General features: G+C 41.5%; 1 protein-coding gene and 1 non-coding gene across 4 annotated transcripts in view; both read right to left on the reverse strand.

Annotated features, from left to right (window-relative positions):
• Nucleotides 1-26,061, reverse strand: part of FBXO42 (F-box protein 42) — a 105,465-nt gene that overhangs the window by 43,532 nt on the left and 35,872 nt on the right. For all 3 annotated transcript variants that reach the window (XM_045063823.1, XM_045063824.1, XM_004741388.3), the window contains exon 2: nt 4,664-4,931. In XM_045063823.1, coding sequence (XP_044919758.1) covers nt 4,664-4,913 — 250 coding nt within the window. In that variant the 5' untranslated portion in view covers nt 4,914-4,931. The remainder of the gene's footprint in view (nt 1-4,663; nt 4,932-26,061) is intronic.
• Nucleotides 9,922-9,994, reverse strand: TRNAK-CUU. The gene has a single exon. It is a non-coding gene; the product is annotated as a tRNA-Lys (tRNA).

A 26,061-nucleotide genomic window follows, 5' to 3' on the forward strand; every position in this document is an offset into this window, starting at 1 on the left:
CAATCAAATTATTAAAACTGCCTCTATTAACTATCTTATCACTTTTACAAGACTTAAGAATCCGGGATGTCTGGGTGGCTCAGTTGGTTAAGAGGCTGCTTTCAGCTCAGGTCATGATCCCTGGATCAGGGGACCCAGTCCTGCATCGGGCTCCTTGCTCAACAGGGAGCCTGCTTCTCCCTCCGCTTCTGTCTGTCACTCTGCCTGCTTGTGCGCGCGCTCTCTGCCTCTCTCTCATAAATTAATAAATAAATAAAATATGTAAAAAGACCTAAGTTTTTTGTTTTTTCTTAAAGATTTTATTTATTTGACAGGCAGAGATCACAAGTGGGCAGAGAGGCAGGCAGAGAGAGAGGAGGAAGCAGGCTCCCTGCTGAGCAGGGAGTCTGATGCGGGGCTTGATCCCAGGACCCTGGGATCATGACCTGAGCTGAAGGCAGAGGCTTTAACCCACTGAGCCACCCAGGCGCCCCAGACCTAAGTTTTTTTTGAGGAACTCCAAATTTCTCTGATTTTTCATTCAAAGAAGGAAAACAGAATTTCAAAACAAGAAAATCCACTCCTTTTACTTTACCAAGGTTCAGGGAGGTTAAGTGTTACTAAGCTCAAGGTTACAAAATTAGCTTGCACTGTAACTCTGCTCCCCTTTATGTCATATGATGGGGCAACACATTAAAATAATTGGTAGGGGCACGTGGCTCAGTCAGTAGAACATATGACTCTTGATCTCAGGGTTGTGAGTTTGAGCCTCACACTGGGCATAGAGTTTACTTTTAAAAATAAATAGGGGTGCCTGGATGGCTCAATGGGTTAAGTCTCCGCCTTCGGCTCAGGTCATGATCTCAGGGTCCTGGGATCAAACCCCACACTGGGATCTCTGCTCGGTGTCCCCCCCGCCCCTCTCTGCCTGCCTCTCTGCCTATTTGTGATCTCTGTCTGTCGAATAAATAAAATCTTTAAAATAATAAGTAAGTAAAAATAAAATAACTGTATTATTTACTCCAAAACAAAGAGGGTGGAGGAATAGTTTAGTTTTCTGAGAAAGAGCTGGTAAAACAGTGTCTGGAATATAAATAACAGGCATTGATTAATGCCTATGGTTATACCATGGTAACCAAGCATATTCCATCTTTTCTTTTTTTTTTTTAAAGATTTTATTTATTTATTTGACAGACAGATCACAAGTAGGCAGAGAGGCAGGCAGAGAGAAAGGAAAAGAAGCAGGCTCCCTGCGGAGCAGAGAGCCCAATGCGGGGCTCGATCCCAGGACCCTGAGATCATGACCTGAGCTGAAGGCAGAGGCTTTACCCCACTGAGCCACCCAGGCACCCCAAGCATATTCCATCTTAAACAAAGAGATAATAATTAGCTTACAGGGAATTATGAAATGATGAATTTACAACTACAGAAAGCTATCTTTAAAACTGAGAGCTTTTACTATAATGGTGGATACATGTCATTATCCAGTTGTTCAAACCCAAAGAATGTGCACCCTAATGTAAACTGTGGACTGTGGGCAATGAGTGGTCCAAGAGGTTCATCAACTGTAAAAAATGTACAACTCTGGTAGGGGATGTTGATAGGGGAGGCTGTGGATTTTGGGTATATAGGGAGATATATGGGAAATCCTAAAATTTCAATTCAATTTTGCTGTATACCTAAAACCACTCTAAAATATCCAGTCCATCTTCCTTTTTTTTAAAGTGAGAGCTTAATGTTTCTGGAACAATCTTTTTTTTTTTTTTTTAAATATTTATTTATTTGACAGAGATCACAACTGGACAGAGAGGCAGGCGGGGTGGGAGGTTGGGAAGCAGGCTCCCTGCTGATCAGAGAGCCTGATTCGGGGCTCAATCCCAGGACCCTGGGATCATGACCTGAGCCGAAGGCAGAGGCTTTAACCTACTGAGCCACCCCGGCGCCCCAACAATCTATCTTTTTAACACATGAAATGATTATCTTATTTCAAAGAGCAACATTCTGAATGAAGAGTATAACAAATTATGTTACACATTTTTAAATTCATGTTACCTTAGTGGATCCTTATGCAGGATCAGAGTACTTACACATGTTCTCCAATGATGATTACTATCCCTTGGCTGAACTCACAACTAAGAATTAAATATTAAGGGATGCCTGGGTGGCTCAGTTGGTTAAATGTCTGTCTTTGGCTCAGGCTCCTTGCCCACTCCCAGCTCATGCTCTCTCTCCCAAATACAGAAATAAAATCTTAAGAAAAAAAAAAAGATTTAGGGACATCTGGATGGTTCAGTGGGTTAAGCCTCTGCCTTCCACTCAGGTCATGGTCTCAGGGTCCTGGGATCAAGCCCTGCATCGGGCTCTCTGCTCAGCGGGGAGCCTGCTTCCTCCCCTCTCTCTGCCTGCCTCTCTACTTACTTGTGATTTCTGTCTGTCAAATAAATAAATAAATAAATAAATAAATAAAATCTTTTAAAAATAAAATAAATAAAATTTTAAAAATTTTAAAAAGGAATTAAATATTCAATGTGTGACAGCACTGCCAACTATACATTGATGAAGAAAGTAACACAGATTTATAAATACTGGAATGAGGTAAGGCAGCAAGGAATAAAAGACAGATACCTAGTGAAAGAACAGGACAGGGGGAAACTGTCTTGGCAGTAACTTCCTTCCCCCTGAAGATTTAAGTCTGTGAGTACTAGGTTAGGGTTTCTCTCCCTTAAAAAAAAATATATCAAAATAATTGGAATGCCAGAAAAACCCCACAAAAAACCCCTAAGAATAAATTCATGTATTTCATTAGATCACAGTCCCTCGAACGTGATTCTTCCACTTCTATTTTAGAGATGAAACCATATACTCCTACAGGTTAGGCCCCCAGTCTCTCCTGGGGAGTCCATTAAGTCTACAAGTGGAAGCAGGCTGTGCACACCAGTATTACCAGTTGTGAGCAAACGAGCACAGGGCCCACAAGCAGTTACAGCACAGATGGTCCTCAGTCTTCAGGCTGGATGCTGAGCAACTGACAATGACCCCACGCCTCCTAAGAACCACCCTGATGAAAAGATTTTAAAACTCAGTTTGATGTAAAGGTTTTTCTGTTGTAACTCTGACTGCCTGTTCCCACCAGGAAAGAACAAATTGATACAAACCTTGCTTTGATCAAAGATTATTTAACTGGCCTGATATCTTAATTTTACAAACAGGCCTTTTCCACTTAAAATGAAGTCAAGGGGCACCTGGGTGGCACAGTCGGTTGAACCCAACTCTTGGTTTCAGCTCAAGTCACGATCTCGGCGTCATGGGTACCAAGCCTTGGATCAGTGGGTTAAGTGCTTGCCTTCAGGGCAGGTCATGATCCCAGGGTTCTGGGATGGAGCCCCAAATCAGGCTCCCAGGCTCACATTCGGCATGGAGTCTGCTTAGGACTCTCTCTGCCCCTTCATTCCTCTCTCCCAAATAAATAAATGAATCTTAAAAAAATAAAAACAAAACCAAAAAAACCTGGGGTGCCTGGGTGGCTCAGTTGGTTAAGCATCTGCCTTTGGCTCAGGTCATGATCCCAGGGTCCTGGGACCAAGTCCCCACATCGGGCTCCCGGGATGCTCAATCTGCTTCTCCCTCTCCCTCTGCCTGTCACTCCCCCTGCTTGTGCCCTCTCCTCTCCTCTCTCTCTCTGAAATAAATAAATCTTAAAAAAAAAAAAACAAACAAACAAAAAACCAACCAACCACCTAATGAAGCCAATTACCTGCTCTCTGTTAATTCAAAATATAGTACACCTAGTAACTACAACATTTAGCCAGAGTTGAAATCTTGATTAGGAAATGATGGAAAAACAGGAGAAACTCATTTTTAAATGTTAAAGACATGCATAGAGCCCATATTGCTTGAGATAAAATTAAACAGTAAATGCTTGTACAACTCTACATTTGCCACAGTTAGCTACTTTAAGAAACACAATGATATCCTCATAGAGAACATGGACTCTAAACCCAGACTACCTGAATGCTGAGTGTTTGATCCTCCATTTACTACCTGGGTGACCTTGGCTAACATACTTAACTATGCCTCACACTCCATTTCTTCATCTAATTCAGAGTCTGTAGCCACTACACTGCCCAACAACAGTACGAGGTACATTAACGTTCATTATACTGTTACCCCATGTCCATCCCTACTTCACCAATTCAAGAACAATACAATTTACCAGATTACTCTAAGAATATGCAGAAAAAGAATCTTCGTTTTAAAACTGCAAGTGGGGGGCGCCTGGGTGGCTCAGTGGGTTAAAGCCTCTGCCTTCGGCTCAGGTCATGATCCCAGGGTGGTGGGATCGAGCCCCACATTGGGCTCTCTGCTCTGCGGGGAGCCTGCTTCCTCCTCCTCTCTCTCTCTGCCTGCCTCTGCCTGCTTGTGATCTCTGTCTGTCCAAAAAAAATTTTTTTAATTAAAAAAAAAAATACTACAAGTGGGATTAAATATCACAAAATTCAAGCTGTTCATAACACTAGCCAAAATTAAGAGAAAAGGAAAATGTACAGAGTTAATTGTCTTACACTAAATTTTAGAACCATGATACACTTCAGGGAGAATAGTGAAAATGAAAGTAGGAGTTCAAAAATAAATCATTAGAACAGATTTTAAATAAATAAATAAGCCTTTCCACTGTCCACAGTACCTTTGATAAGCCGATACCACTGTTTGCAGACAAGGGCTGCAGTTTTGTGCTCCTGGTATGGTGAAAGGAAGGACAGGATATACTCCAAAACCTCTTCTGGCAGTTCAGACATGGACCTGTTATGTCTTGTCTCCTCAGCCTCCAGTGCTGGGTGGGGCTCCTCATCCTGCTCCATTGTCCCTTCCAGCACAGCTTCTTCTTGGTCCACAGCCATGAAACTGTCATCTTCACTGTCCGAGGAGCTGGCCATGACATTCCACTCAAACAGCTATGGTAGGAAATGCACAAACATCAGTATACACTGTCAGAAGCTCTGAAACAACTCAGGCACACACATTCAAGCTGCACATGATGTCTTTCAGACCCTCAATGTGAAATTTGTTCCTTAGCCCTTTCCCACACTAGCTGTGAGCCGTCCTCATTTGACAGGTAGAGCTCATATACCAAGCCCATCCCAAATATCTAACAAATCTTTACAGGCTTCTGACTGTACTGTTTCTCTCACTGTAAACCAGAATGACAGCCAAGTTTTAGTACAACCATAAAACTAGAAGACTGTTCTCTAACAGCTCTTCTAAGACAAATTCCTGACAGGCAAACAGCAAAGGGTATAGCAACTAGACTCCCCCTAGGCATGATTCAAGACCTCAAACTTCAAAGAAAAAACAAACCGTGGGTCCTATAAAGAGTAATAAGAGCATTCTGAGGACGTGGATTAAGAAAAGTTTTTCTAGGGATATCTGGGTGGCTCAGTTGGTTGGACCACTGCCTTCGGCTCAGGTCATGATCCCAGAGTTCCAGGACTGAATCCCACATCAGGCTCACAGCTCCATGGGGAGTCTGCTTCTCCCTCTGACCTTCTCCTTGTTCATGCTCTCTCTCACTGTCTCTCTCTCTCAAATAAATAAATAAAATCTTTAAAAAAAAAAAAAAGAGTTTTTCTAGGGGCGCCTGGGTGGCTCGGTGGGTTAAGCTTCTGCCTTTGGCTTCGGTCATGATCTCAGGGTCCTGGGACTCCAACCCACATCCGGCTCTCTGCTCAGCAAGGGAGCCTGCTCCCACCCCCCAACCCCCGCCTGCCTCTGGCTACTTGTGATCTCTCTCTCTGTCAAATGCATAGATAAAACCTTTAAAAATAAAAGTTTTTCCGGCACCTGGGTGGCTCAGTGGGTTCAGCCTTTGCCTTTAGCTCAGGTCATAATCTCAGGGTCCTGGGACTGAGTCCCGCATCAGGCTCTCTGCTCTGCAGGGAGCCTGCTTCCTCCTCTCTCTCTCTCTGCCTGCCCCTCTGCCTACTTGTGATCTCTCTCCGTCAAATAAATAAATAAAATCTTAAAAAAAAATTTTCTAGATTTTATACAAGGCAATTCACTTAAGAGGAAAACAAATATTCCAAGAATAGGCCTAACTAGCTAAAATACCATATACAAGGCAATATTTACATTGTCTTGCATCAAAATAGATCCAGGGAGTAAAACAAAACAAAACAAAAACCAGAAAGAGATATATATGCCCATCAATAACGTAACAGATAAATTGTGGTACATTCACACAGTGAAATTAATACAATGGAATACAGCAAGGAACTACAGGCAGAGAAGATGGGGAAGCAGGCTCCCTGCAGAGCAGAGAGCCCAATGTGGCGCTCGATCCCAGGACCCTGAGATCATGACCCAAGCCAAAGGCAGAGGCCTAAACCACTGAGCCACCCAGGCTCTGCTCAGCCACTGGCTGGGAGTTCCTCCAAAGCTGAGGCCCACCATGAAGGGACTAAAGGATTTCTTTAGTTGTACTCCTTACAGATGGGCAGCAAGTTCTTTCCTGAAAGGACATCTGAGTTCATTTTCTTATTTTCCAATCAATCTATTCCCCTTGACCATATACAACTATCCAGATCACTCACTAGGACATTAAAATTTCCAGCATTCCCTCTAACACTGATGCAAAGAATAAAAAATAATGGGAAGAGAAGAGGACTCTTGAAATATACTTGGGGCTTTGAGAAAGATCTGCAATGTTCCAGGGTTGCCTGGCTGGCTGCCAGTAGGGCATGCAACTCTTGATCTTGGGGTTGTAAGTTCGAGCCCCACACTGGGTGTAGAGATTACTTAAAATAAATATAAATATAAATATAAATATAGATATAAATGTAAAGATATAGATATAGATATCTGAAATGTTCCAAAAGATGAGGGGGTGGGGAGAGCAAAGAATAGAAACCTTCCCTCTCATTTCCACCACTCCTGTAATTTATATAAGAATTATGTATGACATCTTAAAAACCAGGGGCACCTGGGTGGCTCAGTGGGTTAAGCCTCTGCTTTTGGCTCAGGTCATGATTTCAGGATCCTAGAATTGAGTCCTGCATTGGGCTCTCTGCTCAGCGGGGAGCCTGCTTCACCCCTCACCTCTGCCTGCCTCTCTGCCTACTTGTGATCTCTCTGTCAAATAAAATCTTTAAAAGATAAATAAACACTGGAAGAATGATCACATAAAGGAAAATGAAAACATGAATCAGCTCATGAAGTAGCTTCCAAGAAACTCATCTATCAAATTGGCTCACGATACTACAGTGTCCTAGCAAAGTGGCTGCTAGAATCTTAATGAGGTGGTAAACGACTGGTAGCTAATGGAAGTTGTGGGGTAGCCTAAGTTCTCCTAGCTGGGGAAAGAAGGACAATGGCAGAGGGAAGGTGGCAGCAATCTCCTCCATTCCCCAAAAGTAGAGCACTGCTTACTATAGGTTTACTGTAATTGTATTAAATGATCCTAGTTAGTTACCCCCATATTGGGTGAGCTGTTTTTCTACACGCTTAACTCACTAGAGGAAGGCCTTTCCATTTCCAGTCCTAACTCCTACCCCAAAGAGTTGTCATATAGGGGCACCTGGGTGGCTCAGTGGGTTAAGCCTTTGCCTTCGGCTCAGGTTGTGATCCCAGGGTCCTGGGATCGAGCCCCGCTTCGGGTTCCCTGCTCAGCGGCAAGCCTGCTTCCCCCCACCCACCCCCTCTGCCTGCCTCTCTGCCTACTTGTGATCTCTGTCAAACAAATAAAATCTTAAAAAAAAATAAGAGTAGTAATATAAAATATAAAACAAAAATTAAAAATTTTTTCTGGCAAAAAAGAAAAAAGGCACATTTACTACTGGGAAAAAAAATTACTTCCCATATTCCCTCTTATTCTTTCCCCTGCAAGTTATCATTTCTCACTGCCCACTGGCTATCTTCCCTAATATATTGACTTTCTCCTATTTTTAACCCCTGTAAATTTCAGCTCTGAAATTTCAGCTCTGAAATTTACTAGGGAAAAGAATCCAAAGAAACAGATTCCTTGAATTTGGCTGCATCTTTCACATTTGAATTACACATAGCAGTTGTTCCTTTACTCAACAGTCTGGCAGATTGTGAGGCTAAGGTCTGCTTCAGAACAGACTTAATCAGTATAGGCTATAAGAGCTTATTTACAGAATAATATTTTTTTCCTCAAGAAAATAAATGTTTGGGGGGGCACCTGGGTGGCACAGTGGGTTAAGCCGCTGCCTTCGGCTCAGGTCATGATCTCAGGGTCCTGGGATCGAGTCCTGCATCGGGCTCTCTGTTCGGCAGGGAGCCTGCTGCCCTCTCACTCTCTCTGCCTGCCTCTCCATCTACTTGTGATTTCTCTCTGTCAAATAAATAAATAAAATCTTAAAAAAAAGAAAAGAAAAGAAAAGAAATGTTTGGGGATGCCTGGGTGGTTCAGTCAGTTAAGCTACTGCCTTTGGCTCATCATGATCCCAGGGTCCTGGGATCGAGTCCTACATCGGGCTCCTTGCTCAGTGGGGAGCCTGCTTCTCTCTCTTTGCCTCTGCCTGCCACTATGCCTGCTTATGCACTCTCTCTCTCTCTCTGACAAATAAATAAATAAAATTTTAAAGAAAAATAAAAATAGGGGCACCTGGGTGGCTCAGTGGGTTAAGCCGCTGCCTTCGGCTCAGGTCATGATCTCAGAGTCCTGGGATCGAGTCCCGCATCGGGCTCTCCGCTCAGCGGAGAGCCTGCTTCCCTCTCTCTCTCTGCCTGCCTCTCCATCTACTTGTGATTTCTCTCTGTCAAATAAATAAATAAAATCTTTAAAAAAAAAAAAAAAAGAAAAAGAAAAATAAATGTTTGGCCCAATAAAAACAACTTCTTGGGCGCCTGGGTGGCTCAGTGGGTTAAGCCTCTGCCTTCGGCTCAGGTCAGTATCTCAGGGCCCTGGGATCCAGTCCCACATCGGGCTCTCTGCTCTACGCAGAGCCTGCTTTCTCTCTCTCTCTCTCTCTCTCCCTCCCCCACTGCCTGCCTGTCTGCCTACTTGTGATCTCTGTCAAATAAATTAATAAATAAATCTTAAAAAAAATTTTTAAGAAAACTTCTTACTCCCTTTCCAAATCTTCTCAAAGTACAATTAGCAAGCAAACATGAAGGGACTCACAGTTTTGTACCGACCAGTTTTAAGTAATTCTCCCATTCAACCATTTCCCTGTCCACAAAAGCACCAAACCCCATGCTCCTGAAGGCATGTTTCCAATCTTGGCCCTGAGCACAGATGCCAATGAGAATACACAGGAATGGGCTCAGATGCGATTCCTCTGTAATTACATGCCCAGTACCAATTTGCACAGTCCTTCATTTTCACTTCCATGATTAGGTAATGAAATCATCACTCATATTCCCACAGGATATGGAGGCCTTCTGAAACAGTTTTTGTTCCTTTCATGCCAAAAAAAGCCCTACAAAACAATTCACACGTAACTGTTGTTAACTCATTGAATGTGGTTTTCATGAAGCCTTTTTTTCTTTCTTTTTTTAACATCTTAATTCTTGGGACGCCTGGGTGGCTCAGTCAGATGGGTGGCTGCCTTCGGCTTGGGTCATGATCCCAGGGTCCTGGGATCGAGTTTCACATCAAGCTCCTTGTTCAGTGGAAAGCCCGCTTCTCCCTCTGCCTGCTCTGCCTGCCGGTCCCCCTGCTTATGCACGCACGTGCTCTTTCTCGTGCGTGCATGCTCCTGCTTTCTCTCTCTCTGATACATAAATAAATAAATAAAATCTTTTAAAAAAGAATAAAGATCTTATTTCTTAAGTAATTTTTACACCCAATGTGGGGCTCAAACTTACAATCATGAGATCAAGAGTCATACCCTGTACAGACTAAGCCAGCCAGGAACCCCAGTTTTCCTGAAGTCTTTTTTTTTTTTTTTTTTTTTTTTTTTTAAATTTTTAAAGTAATCGCTACACCCAACATGGGGCTCAAACCCACAACCCTGAGATCAAGAGTCACACACTCTACCGACTGAGCCAGCCAGGTACCCGATCATGAAGGCTTTAATAGAAATCTTCCTCATCCTTCACATTTTTGTTAGACCTTCTTAGTTTCCCCAAGTTTTTGGAAGAACCACAAACTGAAGCCAATTTACTGGAATCTGAGCTCTTTTGAGGACAGAGACCATGTCTAGCCATCTTGTCTTGCTAGAACTAGATATGCAAATGAGCCCAAGGTTTATTGAAATTTCTACTCACACCACCCCTGTGCTGACTTTGCCTTATTTTATACAGAAATTACATCATCAGTACATGTGAGAATAGCAGACCCTACCCTTATAGGTCACTGGATGCTGCCAAGATACTTTACTGGTCAGAATGAACATACTCTCTGGTTCCTTGTTTCGACCTTTTAAGGTGTACACTGGTCTGAGAGTCTGCGCCAGATTCCGGAGCCATACCCAGTGACCTTTTGCTGGGTCAAGATGGGTGGTACTAAAGAAACCATTTATTTGGCCCAATAATATCCCTACTATACTATACTACTACACTATACTATATATAGTATACTATGAGACTACATCCAACTAAATACAAATCACTTTTAAAAATCCAAACACCTTGTGGCACCTGCCTGGCTCAGTCGGTGAAGCATTGAGAGCTCAAGCCCCACATTGGGCATAGAGCTTATTTAAAAAAAAAAAAAAAAAGTGGAGGTGCCTGGATGGCTCAGTCATTAAGCATCTGCCTTCAGCTCAGGTCATGATTCCAAGGTCCTGGGATCAAGTCCCCCATTGGGCTCCCTGCTCTGGAAAGCCTACTTCTCCCTCTCCCACTCCCCCTGCTTGTGTTCCTTACCTCTTGAGTTTCTTTCTCTCTGTCAAATAAATAAACAAAATCTTTTTTAAAAATTACATATACCCTGCCCATCTGAAGTATAAATTAAAGTTAAGATTTCGAGACAGGGAGATCTGGCTACTGTTTCTCCTTGTAACACTGCATGATCTAGGATAGGTCCACACAGAACAACGTGGGAAAACCTCTTTACCCCTAAGTAATGAAAATTCCCTACTTTATGAAGATTCTGTAAACAGGTGGCAGCTATCAAGCAACAACTCTGAACTCCCTGAAGGAAACTGATTTCCTTGTGAAGAGTTAAAATCAATTCATAGAAATTCAGGATGGGAATAAAACTATTTTGTTAATCAAGTACAAGTTTTTATCAAATCCTAGAACAGTATTTGATTAACTGTGCCTTTGATTTCCGCAGAACTAGACATCTGACAATCCTCTTGGAATAAACATGTCTTTATGAAAATCAAAATACATTTCACTTACTAAAAGGAAGCTGAAGGCTTAAAATGCAATCAAGTTTATTCTTCACAATTTCAAAAAGCTAAAACAGAGAATGCAACGGGGAACCTCTCACTGACAGTAAGATAAAGCACTGAGACTTCACTGAAGAACATGTGGCTGGACTGAATGGAAAAGCAACCACAGTCATCTGCAATATGAGGGCTTCTGAGGTTCAGGAGCAAAGCAGCAACCTTGCACACAGTTAATGTGAACTCATGAAGTCACCCACCTCAGCAGCACTCATGTTAGCTAAAAGGTATCAGATATTACTCTTGAAAATATAAAATACTGTTAAACGAAGGCCACAATATGATTCAATCTAAGATGATAACAAGCCTTGTTAATATACCACATTATCATTCTACTAACTCAAATGAGTAAGTTATAGAAAACGGTAAAACACAAATTTCCACCCTCATGCATTCAATAAATATCAATGGAACATTTACTATACATGAAAATACTGTGCTTACATCCCATGGGAGTTAAAAAGAAGAGGACATTCCAGGGTGCCTGGGTGGCTCAGTCGGTTAAGCACCTGATTTTGGTTTCAGCTCAGGTTATGGTCTCATGGGTCAAGGATGGAGCCCTGCACGGGGCTCCATGCTCAGCAGGGAGTCTGCTTGAAGATTCTCTCCCCCTGCCCCTGCCCCTACTTGCATGCATGTTCTCTCTCTCCCTCAAATAAATAAATAAATAAATAAATAAATAAATAAATCTTTTAAAAAAAAAAAAAAAGAGGATATGCCACTATTTCCTCTTAAGGACATTAACCTGGTGAGAGCCAAAGACACATAAATAATGAATACCAACACAGGACAGACCTGTGATACAAACAAGCTTTGGCAGTTCAGGGAAGGAGGAGATGGCTTCCAACTAGTCTGAGGAGGAAATTACACAAAGACAAGCATTTCAACGTTGAAGAATAGGTAGGACTGCAGAGAATGAAGTGGGAGAAGGTGGAGGGATAAAGACGTATCTCTTAAAATGATATTCTTGCTATGGAATCATCTTTAGGACAAAGGGTAAAACTATTTTTTCACCATTTGCACATACTACTTAATATTTTATCTATATCAACAAAAGCTCATAATCTGGAGACTCCTTGGTTCCTGACAGTCAATGTTTTGACTAAGTCTAGAAATAGAGTCATTTGGCATAACTACTATTGCTATTAGCAAACTGTGAGCTATTTTGACAAGCAAATTCAGAGCGCTGTTTCTACAAAGCATTCCAAACCTAGTAAGAGATATCAGCTGCAGTAAGCTTTTTTTAAAGTGGTTAACTCATCACTGGGTTATCTAAGATCTGCTTTAATGAAATCGAAAAATATTTTCCCAAACTACCCACTTAGTATACTTTCATTCTCTACAATGACTGATTATTAGACTTTTATAGAGTAGCAGAAATGGACCAGGTCTCAGGGCATTCTCCATATTCATATGTAGCAGCAAAGGCCTTTGTCATTACCAAGTATATGGTCAAGAAAATGTACTGGTTTCATATCACGAATGGAAATACTCTAGGATCTGAAAATCCCATATGGAGGAACTACACATTCTAGGTTCAACAAACTGTTTCATTTGGTAGAAAGAATACAACAGAACTTTAATACTCAAATTTGTATTTTGTGAGAGCTTAAATTTTTGGGTTTTAAGAAAAGACAATGATAATGTACAAAATATAGAATAATTAGGATTGCAATAATTTAACACATAGTAATTTTAAACAAAGTGCTTTCATTTGAAGTACAGTATGAATCAGAGAGGGGTTAGAGGGGAAAAAAGGTACATTAAAAGGTGTATTATTCTGGGTTTGGAAATTTTTTTCTTCTCAAAAATAATTATTTAAGGGTGCCTGGGTGGATCAGTTGGTTAAGCATCTGCCTTCGGGGTCAGGTCATGATTCTGGAGTCCTAGGATCGAGTCCCACATCAGGCTCCCTGCTCCACAGAGAGCCCACCTCTCCCTTTGCCTCTTTGTCTCTTATGAATAAATAAAATCTTTAGAAAGTAGTATTTAAGAAAGAAAAATGCAAAAGGGGCAAATAACCATACTATAACCGTAGTAAACTGTATTAACTCAAAATTGACTCCATCAGGCTACAGAAATGCTCAGAACTTACCTACTTCTTCCTCTCTGCTCCCACAATACTAACTACCTGCCAGCAGTACCAGGAATTACTCCACTGCAGCGTCTGTCTGCCTTCTCCTCTCCCCTTAGGACATAATAGAAATTCGTTTTCTGCATCCATAAAAGAGATCAGCAAATAAGCAAATACAACTTTACGAATTCATTTTAAAGTCAATGACAAGGGGCGCCTGGGTGGCTCACTGGGTTAATTAAGCCTGTGCCTTCGGCTCAAGTCATAATCTCAGGGTCCTGGGATGGAGCCCTGCATCAGGCTCTCTGCTCAGCAGGGATCCTGCTTCCCCCTCGTCCTCTGCCTGCCTCTCTGCCTACTTGTGATCTCTCTCCCTCTCTCTGTCAAATAAATAAAATAAAATTTAAAAGAATAAATAAATAAAGCGAATGACAAAACCTACGTATTAATTCCTACATATTCTGATGGGGGAAAAAACACTTCATATCAAAAAGTAAAATTAAAAAAAAACAAAAACAGTTCAGATGGCTAAAGACTAATAAAACTGGAAGATGGAGGCTAGAAACAGGCATGAAATGGGAATTTTTATTTTTTTTTAAGATTTTATTTATTTGTCAGAGAAAGAGGGAGCACAAGCAGGGGGAGCAGCACACAGAGCAGGCAGAGGGAGAAGCAGGCTCCCTGCTGAGCAGGAAGCTCGATCCCAGGACTCTGGGATCACCAACCAACTGATCGCAGATGCTCAACCAACTGAGCCACCCAGGCGCCCAAATCACTACTACTTTTTTTTTTTTTAAAGATTCTACTTATCCATTTGACAGATAGAGATCACAAGTAGGCAGAGAGGCAGGCAGAGAGAGAGGAGGAAGCAGGCTCCCCACCAAGCAGAGAGCCCCATGCGGGGCTTGATCCCAGGACCCTGGGATCATGACCCATGTTGAAGGCAGAGGCTTTAACCCACTGAGCCACCCAGGTGCCCCATCACTACTACTTTTAAGATGTTCAGATTTTTCTGCCATTATGCATTTTCCTTCTGACAATGAGAGAGGAGTATGTAAAAACCACTGCAGGCCAGGATTCTTTAGCCTTTTGTGGAAAGATCGTATCACAATGGTTTCCCAGACTTATGAATTTCACAAATCAGCAATTTCTTTAGACTGACATAGGGTCAACAAATTTCTATTTTCCCAAGTAAGGACAAGGTGCCCCTTGCATTCAAATCCTTGGTTCATTTTGAGTTTACTCTTGTGTGTAGTGTAAGAAAGATCCAGTTTCATTCTTTTGCATGTAGATGTCCAGTTTTCCCAACATCATTTTGTTGAAAAGACTGTCTTTTTCCCATTGCAATATTTTTTCCTCCTCTGTCAAAGGTTAAATCCCATATTTATTAACCATTATAACTATGGGTTTATTTCTGAGCTTTTATTCTGTTCCATTGATCTATGTGTCTATTTTTGTACCAGTACCATACTGTTCTGACTGTTACAGCCTTGTAATTATAGTATTATGTCATCTGTGAATCAAGGAAGTTTTACTTCTCCCTTACCAATTTGGGAGCTTTTTATTTCTTTTTGTTGTCTGATTGCTGTGGCTAGGACTTCCACTACTATGTTGAATAAAAGCGGTGAGAGTGGACATCTTTGTCTTGTTCCTGACCCTACGGAAAAAGCTTTCAGTTTTTCCCTTTGAGTATGATGTGAGCTGTGGGTTTTTCATATAAGGCCTTTATTATGTTGAGGTATCTTCCCACTGAACCTACTTTGTCAAGAGTTTTTTTTTTATAAGGAATGGATGTTATACTTTGTGAAATGCTTTTTCTGCATCTATTGAAATGATTATACGGGTTTGTTTGTTTGTTTGTTTTTTCATTTGTTTTCTGGGTTTTTTCCCCCTAAAGATTGATTTGCTCTAGAGAGAGAGAGTAAGCGTGCACACGAGCATGTGCAAGCTGGTGGAGGGGCAGAGAGAGAGGGAGAGGGACAAGCAGACTCTGAGCTGAGCGTGGAGCCCATAGCAGGGCTTGATCCCATGACCCAAGCAGACACCAAGAGCCTGACGCTCACCTAGGCACCTGTTTTTTGTTTTTAAGTAGGCTCCACTTAAAAATTCCTCAATGCAGAACTTGAACTCATGACACTGAGATCAAGACCTGAGCTGAGATCAAGAGTTGGGTGCTTAACTGACTGAACCACCCAGGCACCCCATGATCCTATGTTTTTTTCCTTTCTCTTACTGGTATGATGTATCATGCTGATTGATTTTGATGCTGTTTGATTTATGAGCATCAAACCACTGTTGCATACCAGGAATAAATCTCACTTGATCGTGGTGAATGATTTTTTTTAATGCATTGTTGGATTTGATTTGTTAGTATTTTGTTGAGAATTCTGACACCCTGTTCATCAGAGATATTGGCCTGTAGTTCTCTTTTTTTGTTGTGTATTAACTCGTTTTGGAATCAGGGTAATGTTGGCCTTATAGAATGAATTCAGAAGTTTTCCTTCCTCTTCTATTTTTTGGAATAGTTTGAGAAGAATAGATAAGAACTCTTCTGAAATGCTCAGTAAAATTCACCTGTGAAATTGACTAATCCTGGACTTTTGTTTCTTGGGAGTTTTTATTACTGATTCAATTTCATTGCTGGTAATTGGTGTATTCAAATTTTCAATTTCTTCCTGCAGTTCTGGTAGGTCACGTTTCTAGGAATTTATCCATTTCTTCTAGGTTCTCCAGTTCGTTGGTGAATTTTATATTTATTTATTTACTTAGTGAAGTTTAACAAAATTAGCTGTTTCCCGTATGCTGGGAAACCATTTCCTAATGCTACAAAACAGAGGGAATGATGGTTAATGGCAAGAGTACATGAAAGATGAATATAACCTGATTTCTTTCAGAACTATCTTAGCTGCTCCTGGGGAACACGGGTGACACAGCTGACTGTCTGACCCTTGGATTCAGCTCTGGTCCTGATCTCAGGGTTGTGAGATCAAGCTTTCTGTCAGGCTCTGCCATCAGTACACAGTCTAAGACTCTCTCCCTTTCCCTTTTCCTCTGCCCCTCTTCAACCCCCACCCCGTGTGCGCGCTCGCTCTCTCTCTCTCTCAAATAAATAAATAAATAAATAAATCTTAAAAAGATATCTTAGCTGCTCTTTTCATAATGCTTTTTAATTTACAATTTTTCAAATTTTATTTTATTTACTTTTTATTTTTTATTAGATTTTATTTATCTATTTGACAAAGAGAAAGAGAGAGATCACAAGTAGGCAGAGAGGCAGGCAGAGAGAAAGGGAGAAAAGTAGGCTCCCCGCTGAGCAGAGAGCCTGACTCAGGGCTTGATGCCAGGACCCTGAGGTCACGACCTGAGCTGAAGGCAGAGGCTTAACCCACTGAGCCACCCAGGCACCCCAATTTACAATTTTTTTTAACTAATGTGTTTTCCCCACTAAATTCCTAATGTCTATATATATAAATATTTTTAAGATTTTATTATTTATTTATTTAACAGAGAAAAAGACCCAGCGAGAGAGGGAACACAAGCAGGGGGAGTGGGAGAGGGAGAAGCAGGCCTCCTGCTGAGCAGGAAGCCTGATATGGGACTCGGTCCCAGGACCCTAGAATCATGACCTGAGCTGAAGGCAGCTGCTTAACCAACCAAACCACTCAGGATCCCCTTCACTGTGCTATTTTATCACTCCCTTACTCTTCCTTATACCTTTACCACATAAAGATATGAAAGAAAAAATATATTCCTAAGCAATATATTGTTTAGTTGCTGGATATAGCTGCAGTTCATTTTCACTGCAATGTAAAACTGCTGTATGAAGACATCACAATTTATCCATTCTACTGTTGGAAGAAACCGATGTCTCCAATGTTTGCTCTTATGAAATAATGAGCATTTTTTAGTTTCTGTAGGTTAGGAGTTGCTTTTCTGTTAGTTTGTTTAAAGATTTCATTTATTATTTGACAGACAGTGAGAGCCCAGGTAGGGGGAGCAGCAGACACAGGGAGAGGGAGAAGCAAAGCAGGCTCCTCACTGAGCAGGGGGCCAGATGCAGGGATGGACCCCAGGACCCAGGGATCACGACCTGAGCTGAAGGGTAGAGACACAACTGAATGAGCCACCCAGGTGCCCCTAGGAATTGCTTTCAAACTTTCTTGATAGCAAGCATGTAAGAAAATACATTTTACCCCACAAGTCAGTTCCCCTACACATACAGATATATAATTGGGAGTAAGTTTCTCAAAATAATACCCTTACAATGAAGTACACGAATATTTTCTGTTGTATTTACCAGTTAAGAAAACTGTTGGCCAGGGGCGCCTGGTGGCTCAGTGGGTTAAGCCGCTGCCTTCAGCTCAGGTATGATCTCAGGGTCCTGGGATGGAGTCCCGAGTCAGGCTCTCTGCTCAGCGGGGAGCCTGCTTCCTCCTCTCTCTCTCTCTCTGCCTGCTTCTCTGCCTACTTGTGATCTCTCTGTCAAATAAATAAATAAAATCTTAAAAAAAAAAAAAAGAAAGAAAGAAAAGAAAACTGTTGGCCAAATGCCATTAAACTGCCTTCATTCTTACTACTGGACTACAAGCCATAGGCTGAAAACAGAGCTCTAGAAGACATGTTTAGGAGTACAATGTTTAGGAGTGAAACTGCAGGATATAAGGAGAGACATGTACATTTCTACAAGGTAATGTCAAACTATCTTCCAGAGTCATTATTCCAATTTACACTCCCACCTGCAGTGTATACAACAAGTAATTTTAATTTTTTTTAGAAGCTTATTTATTTTTAAGTAATCTCTTTATCTAACATGGGGCTTGACCTCATGCTCTTCCAGCTGAGCCAGCCAAGTGCTCCCATTTGATTTTATTTTAAAATTATAAATGAGTTTTAAAAGTTTATCAAATGTTTTTGCTGTAATTACTAAAATACATGGTTTTGTCAGTTTATTGAAGTAAATTACATTAAATTATATATGACTTTATTAATGTTAAAATAAGCTTGCATTCCTCAGATAAAATGAACTAGATAAAATAAAGTAAATGTACTGTATTTTTTTATAATGCTGGATTCAGTTTGCTAAATGTTTGGTTTAGAATTTTTGTATCTAGGGGCGCCTGAGTGGCTCAGTGGTTAAAGCCTCTGCCTTCGGCTCAGGTCATGATCCCAGGGTCCTGGGATCAAGCCTCACATCGGGCTCTCTGCTCAGCAGGGATCCTGCCTCCTCCTCCTCTTTCTCTCTGCCTGCCTCTCTGCCTACTTGTGATCTGTCAAATTAAAAAAAAAAAAAAACTTAAAAAAAAAAAGAATTTTTGTATCTACATTCATGAGAGAGACACGGCCTACAATTTTTCTTTATTATCTATCTCTGGTTTTGGAATCAAAATTATGCTAGTTTTATAAAATGATCTGGGGACTGTTCCTTTTCTCCCCATTGTCTGGAAGAGTTTAAATAAAGGGAATTATCTGCTCATTGAATATTTGGCAGAAATCACTAATACAACTATACAGGTCTAGAGTTTTCTTTCTTTCTTTCTTTTTTTAAATATTTTATTTATTTATTTGACAGACAGAGATCACAAGGAGGCAGAGAGACAGGCAGAGAGAGAGGAGGAAACAGGCTCCCTGCCAAGCAGAGAGCTCGACTCGGAGTTCGATCCCAGGACCCTGGGATCAGGACCCGAGCCGAAGGCAGAGGCTTCAACCCACTGAGCCACCCAGGCGCCCCAGGCCTAGAGTTTTCTTTGTGAGATTTTTCTGTCCCCAGATTCCATTTCTTGTATAATAGGACTACTTGAGTTTTCTGTTTCTTCTTGAGTCAATTTTGTAAGTCCTATCTTTTTCTAGAAATTTACACTTTGGGGCACCTGGGTGGCTCAGTTGGTTAAGCAGCTGCCTTCAGCTCAGGTCACAATCCCAGAATCCTGGGATCAAGCCCCACATCAGGCTCCTTCCTCAGCAGGGAGTCTGCTTCTCCCCTGCCTGCCTGCCGTTCCCCCTGCTTGTGCTTACTCTCTGTCTCGCTCTCACACTCTGGGTCAAGTAATTTTAAAAAAAGAAAGAAAGAAAGAAATTTACACTTCATCTAAGAGAAAACACACCAACCAGAATCAACTACAGCTTTCATTACCCATACAATTTAAACTTAAGACTAATGACAAAACACAGAAATAACTATACAGATACCATCTACATAATTGGTAAATGCCCTTAAACAAGGTATATATCCTCTGAAAACTTTCAATTTATGATGAGCATTTAACTTTTTCTAATCTCCAACAGATGTCACTAAAAAGTCCTGTTCACTTATACAGCCCTCCTTTTTCTATGACCTGCTTCTAAATTCCATTTTAACTTCCTTTCTTCCCCACTACATGGTACACTACTTGAGAAAAGAGGCCAACTCGTGTTCATCTTACCAGATTTTTTGGTAAGATTTTATTTAATTATTTGACACAGAGAGAGAGAGAGAGACAGTGAGAGAGAGAATACAAGCAGAGGGAGTGGGAGAGGAAGAAGCAGGCTTTCTGGCAAGCAGAGAGCCCAATGCGGGGCTCAATCCCAGAACCCTGGGATCATGACCCAGCCAAAGGCAGCCGCTCAACAAGTGAGCCCCACCCAGGCACACCTGTAACATCTGGCATATTAGTAGGTACCTTATCAATATAAAAACTTTTTTTAAAGATTTACTTATTTTAGAGAGAAACAGAATGCAAGTGGGGGAGGGGCAGAAGGGAAATAGAATCTCAAGTGGACTCCCTGCTGAGTGTGGAGCCTGATATGTGGCTCAGTCCCAGGACCCTGAGATCATGACCTGAGCTGAAATCAGGAATCAGATGCTCAACCAACTGAGCCACACAGGCACCTCTAAAAACTTTTTTAATGAATGAAGATCACAAGAAGAGGTTAGTGTTACTCATCTCTGGTTGCCATTCTTAAGGCAACCGAAGTTGGGTGGAAGAACTCTATTGGATTCTACTCTTACATAGCCCTCCTTGTGACCAAAAGTACAAAGCCATCTGTAAGACAGTCTGCCTTATTTGGAAGGAGAACACAAAATAGGTTCCCTTCATTGATACAGTTACTGGATTAAAAATAAATCTGCAATAAATAAATAAACAGATCTTCAACTACTCACTGTACTTAACTTCTTCCTAATCAAATAAGTCATCCGCCTAAGAATAAAACTATAAAATGAACAAAAGGAATAATGTCCCAAAACAAAGGTAAAAATGCCAAGATACTATTCAACACTAGATTCTGAATACCTGGATTCTTTGAAGATAGAACTATTCCTTCATGAAAATCTTCATGTTAGATTTAGGGGCTTAGCTGATTTAAAAGAAAAAACCCAAACAGACACCTGACCCCAAACCACTATCTTCTTTTGTTTTTAATTTTTATTTATTTTTAAAACATTGTTTATTTATTTATTTGACACACAGTGAGAGAGAGAGAGAGCGAGAGAGGGAACACAGGCAGGAGGAGTGGGAGAAGGAGAAGCAGACGTCCTGCAAAGCAGGGAGCTGGATATGGGGCTCAATCCCAGGACCCTGGGATCATGACCTGAGCCTGAAGTAGACGCTGAATGACTGAACCACCCAGGCGCCCCTTTTTATTCATTTGAAAGACAGAGAAAGCACAAGCATGGGGGGGGGGCAGAGGGAGAGAGAGGAGACTCGTTTACTCAGCGGGGAGCCCAATGCAGGACCTGATGCCAGGACCCGGGGATCATGACCTGAGCTGAAGGCAGCCACTCACCCAACTGAGCCACCCAGGTACCCTCAAATCACCATTTTAATAGTGAGAAGTCCCAGAAGAAAACCATTAAAAAGAGAAACCAAAAATAAAAAAGATAGATGTTAGGGGCGCCTGGGTGGCTCAGTGAGTTAAGCCTCTGCCTTTGGCTCAGGTCCTGATCTCAGGGTCCTGGGATAGAGCCTCTATCTGGCGCATCAGGCTCTGTTCTCAGCAGGGAGCCTGCTTCCACTTCTCTCTCTGCCTGCCTCTCTGCCTAGTTGTGATCTCTCTCTCTCTCTCTGTCAAATAAATGAATAAAATCTTAAGGAAAAAAAAAGAACTAGACTCTGACAATTTTAGTAGCTGACTTAACAATAGCTGACTTAATAATCATCATCACAAAACCCTTGCTTACAAGCTAGTCTTTCCTTTAGCTAAAATGAACTATCAATATTTGCTAATATACATTCAGCTTCTGCACAAATGAAAAACAGAAATGGTAAAAGAGCTGTATGACAAAAGCACAATCTTAAGAGGCCTCAGCTGACCTCTGTAACAGGATTTTCTGAAGGCCTGTTTTTTCATTTTTTTTTTTTAAAGATTGTGTTTATTTATTCATGAGAAACACAGAGAGAGAGGCAGAGGGAAAAGCAGGATCCCCTCAGAACAGGGAACCCAATGAGGGACCCAGGACCCTGGGATCACGACCTGACTCAAGGCATATGTTCAATGGACTGAGCCACCCAGGTGCCCTCTGACGGCCAGTCTTGATCATGCTTTAAGCAAACTCTTAAGATCTTCTATTCCTGGGGCGCCTGGGTGGCTCAGTGTGTTAAGCCACTGCCTTCGGCTCGGGTCATGATCTCAGGGTCCTGGGATCGAGTCCCGCGTCAGGCTCTCTGCTCAGCAGGGAGCCTGCTTCCCTTCCTCTCTCTCTGCCTGCCTCTCTGCCTACTTGTGATCTCTGTCAAATAAATAAATAAAATCTTTAAAAAAAAAAAAAAGATCTTCTATTCCTTTGGGAATTTCCTTGAAATGATAAAAACATAAAATCCTGAAGAGGAAGTCATTACCCTCTGTTATGGACTGAATGTTTGTGTCCCCCTCAAATTCTTATGTTGAAGCCCTAACCCCAATGGTATGTGGAGATGGGACATTTCTGGAGGTAACAGGGTTAGACGAAGTGATAAGGGTAGAGCCCTTAATGAGATTAGGGTCCTTGTACGATGAGCCACAAGAGACCTTTCCCTTTCTCCTTCCCTCTCTTCCCCAACTCCCAAATAGGTCGTGTGAGCACACAAGGAGATGGTAGGTACTTACAAGTCAAGAGAAAAGGATTCAGAACGAACACCACCTTGCTAGCACCTTGATCTTAGACATCACAGTCCAGAAATACATGAAAAATACATTTCTGGTGTTTAAGCCGCATAACCTATGGTATTTTGTCTTGGCACCCCAAGCCAAGACACTCTCCTTCCAAACACCTCATTAAAAAATGCTAACGTAAGTACACAGGAAGTAAGCCACAGGGAATTTATAGCATAATAAACTAACACTTTTTTTTTTAAGATTTTATCTATTTATTTGATAGAGAGACACAGCAAGAGAGGAAACACAAGCAGGGGAAGCAGAAGAGGGAGAAGCAGGCTTCCCACTAAGAAGGGAGCCCGATGCAGGGCTCAATCCCAGGACCCCCAGATCAAAATCTGAGCAGAAAGCAGACGCTCAACCGACTGAGCCACCCAGGTGCCCCTAAACTAACTTTTTTTTTTTTTTTTTTTTTTAAGAAATCTCTACAGCCAACATGGAACTCAAACTCACAACCCTGGGATCGAGAGTTGCACACTCCACCAACTGAGCCAGCCAGGTGCCCCAATAAACTAGTATATATATTTTTAATGATTTTATTTATTTGACAGAGAGAGAGACAGTGATGGAGGAAATACAAGCAGAGGGAGTGAGAGAGGGAGAAGCAGGCTTCCCGCAGAGCAGGGAGCCTGACATGCGGCTTGATCCCAGGACCCCAAGATCATGACCCAAGCCGATGGCAGATGCTTCAACTACTAAGCCACCCAGGTGCCCCATAAACCAACATTTTAAAGAAAGTATAAAGGATGGGTTACTGGTTATATCTCATTACCCTTAATACTTAGTCACTTTTGATGCAGCATATTTTTGCCTTAGAAAAGATCTATCGATTTAGTGATGTCCTTTTATATTGTGTTCCTTTGTCCTCCAAAAAAAACTATTGATAAATTGACTGATTTTGGGATAACAAACAGGTATGGGAAGGGAGAGAAACAAATGAAATAAAAATGTCACTGCCCCTCAGACAGCTTCAGTAAAATTTATCACATACAATGAGAGCTTTGTTTATATTTAAAAAATGATACTGCGGTGCACCTGACTGGCTCAGTTGATGGTTATGCGACTCAGTCTCCAGGTTGAGGGTTTGAGCCCCATGTTAGGTAGAAAGATTACTTAAAAATGGTATCTTTTAAAAAAAAAATTGTACTTACATGTTAAAATTTTTCAATTTCTTCGACACAGTAGGAAAACAGATTATTATTAATATTATTATTGAATGAAGGCAGATCAAATATACCTATTTTTCTCCCCCCAAAAAGGAACATTTATGGAACAGATGAAAAGACTTAATGGATTAAACTTTGCTATGTCACCTGGGCAGAAAGTAAATAAAATTATCCTCCTGGACCGTAGAAAATATATCTTACTTAGTTTAATTCTTCCTATCAACAATATAAATGTTTTGATAAAATGAATAAAATTACCAGACAATAGCCACCAAAGCATTCCAAGGATTTAAGAATAAGATTAATGACTCTTTCTCACAAATTTCAATCCAATTATTTTGAGCTACTTGTTTCTGTAATAGACTCAGCTCTTTTCCCATCTCTGGTCTTTCTTCTTGCTGGCCTCCCTGCCCTCCTAAAATACCCTTCTCCTACTTGTCAGCTTGGTAAATTCCTACTTGTTATTTAAGAGCAATTTCTTTTGTGAGATCCTCTCATCCCCTCCGGCTCATTAAGTACCTCCTGGCCTTCTATTCATTTTGTACAGTATCTTCATTATCTTAGAGCTATATAAATATTTGTTGTGTTAGGTGGCCTATAAGACTTAAGCCAACATTAGATAAATAACACAGATAGTTCCCACTCTTCATCACTTCACACGTTACAGTTCTACTCATTAATAACGTGCCTAATTAAAATCCGTATTTCACTTCTTACTGCTATTGTTTCCAATAAATTTAGGCCAGGCAAAGGCAACAGCACAAAAGGTAATCAAGATTCAACACACACAGCTAGAATTCTGCTTTCAGGTAGACAATATGCATTAAGACAGGGGGTCTAGAACATGTGAAATGACCAAAACCAACTGCATTTTCGCATGTGCTGCATCATATTGTACTTTAGATGGGTAATAGGAGGGCTGGAAATCTTCAATACCCTAATTTAAGTGTAAGAGTCCACTTTAAGGGGCGCCTGGGTGGCTCAGTAGGTTAAAGCCTCTGCCTTCGGTTCAGGTCATGATCCCAGGGTCCTGGGATCCAGCCCCGAGTCCGGCTCTGCTCAGCAAGGAGCCTGCTTCCTCCTCTCTCTCTCTCTGCCTGCCTCTCTGCCTCCTTGTGATCTCTGTCAAATAAATAAATAAAATCTTTAAAAAAAAAAAAAGAGTCCACCTTAAAAGGATGAAGTCAGGAAAACTGATTTCCATCTTTGATCTTTAAATATGCTGTGATCTGAGAGAAATTGATTTTGTATACTATTATCAATTAGCTGATAAAAAAAAAAAATCACCCAGAAATTTCAAAATGGGGCATTTTGTACCATTTCTATAAAAGTAAGTGAAGATTGGGGCGCCTGGGTGGCTCAGTGGGTTAAAGCCTCTGCCTTCGGCCCAGGTCACGATCCCAGGGTGCTGGGATCAAGCCCCGCATCGGGCTCTCTGCTCAGTGGGAAGCCTGCTTCCTCCTCTCTCTCTCCCTCTCTGCCTGCCTCTCTGCAGGCAGATCTGTCTGTCAAATAAATAAATAAAATCTTAAAAAAAAAAAAAAAGTGAAGATTGTACAGAATATAAATGTATTCAAAGAAAGCTTATTAATACTGAATTCAGCTAAGGTGCCACAGTGGCTCAGTTGGTTAAACATCTGCTTTTGGCTCAGGTCATGACCCCAGGTCCTGGGATCAAGTCCTAGCTACCTGGTCAGCAGAGGGTCTGCTTCTCCCTCTAACCTTCCCACTGCTTGTGATATCTCTCTCACATTCTCAAATAAATTAATAAAATCTTTAAAAATATACATATTGAATTCAGCTACCAGACAGAAATAATTGAAGGCAAAATTCTGTCCTTCCTTAAAATTAATTTTTTTTTAAAGATTTTATTTATTTATTTGACAGACAGAGATCACAAGTAGGCAGAGAGGCAGGCAGAGAGAGAGAAGGGGGAAGCAGGCTCCCTGCTGAGCAGAGAGCCCGATGTGGGGCTCGATCCCAGGACCCTGAGATCATGACCTGAGCCGAAGGCAGAGGCTTTAACCCACTGAGCCACCCAGGCGCCCCTTAAAATTGATTTTATAGACAAAACTAATGCCCTCAGACAACATCTTACTGGTATTTGGAGTCAAAGTCCAATTGTATGGTCTGTTCTAAACAGGTAACTTTTTTTTTTTTTCAAGATTTTATTTATTTATTTGTCAGAGAGATAGAGAGCAAGAGTGAGCACAGGCAGAGTGGCAGGCAGAGTCAGAGGGAGAAGCAGGCTCCCTGCGGAGCAAGGAGCCCGATGTGGGACTCGATCCCAGGACGCTGGGATCATGACCTGAGCCGAAGGCAGCTGCTTAACCAACTGAGCCACCCAGGCGTCCCTAAACAGGTAACTTTTAAATATTCT

The sequence above is a fragment of the Mustela putorius genome, unplaced genomic scaffold, assembly GCF_011764305.1.
Source record: "Mustela putorius furo isolate JIRA1106 unplaced genomic scaffold, ASM1176430v1.1 tig00003853_pilon_pilon_pilon, whole genome shotgun sequence".
NCBI classification, from domain to species: Eukaryota; Metazoa; Chordata; class Mammalia; order Carnivora; family Mustelidae; genus Mustela; species Mustela putorius.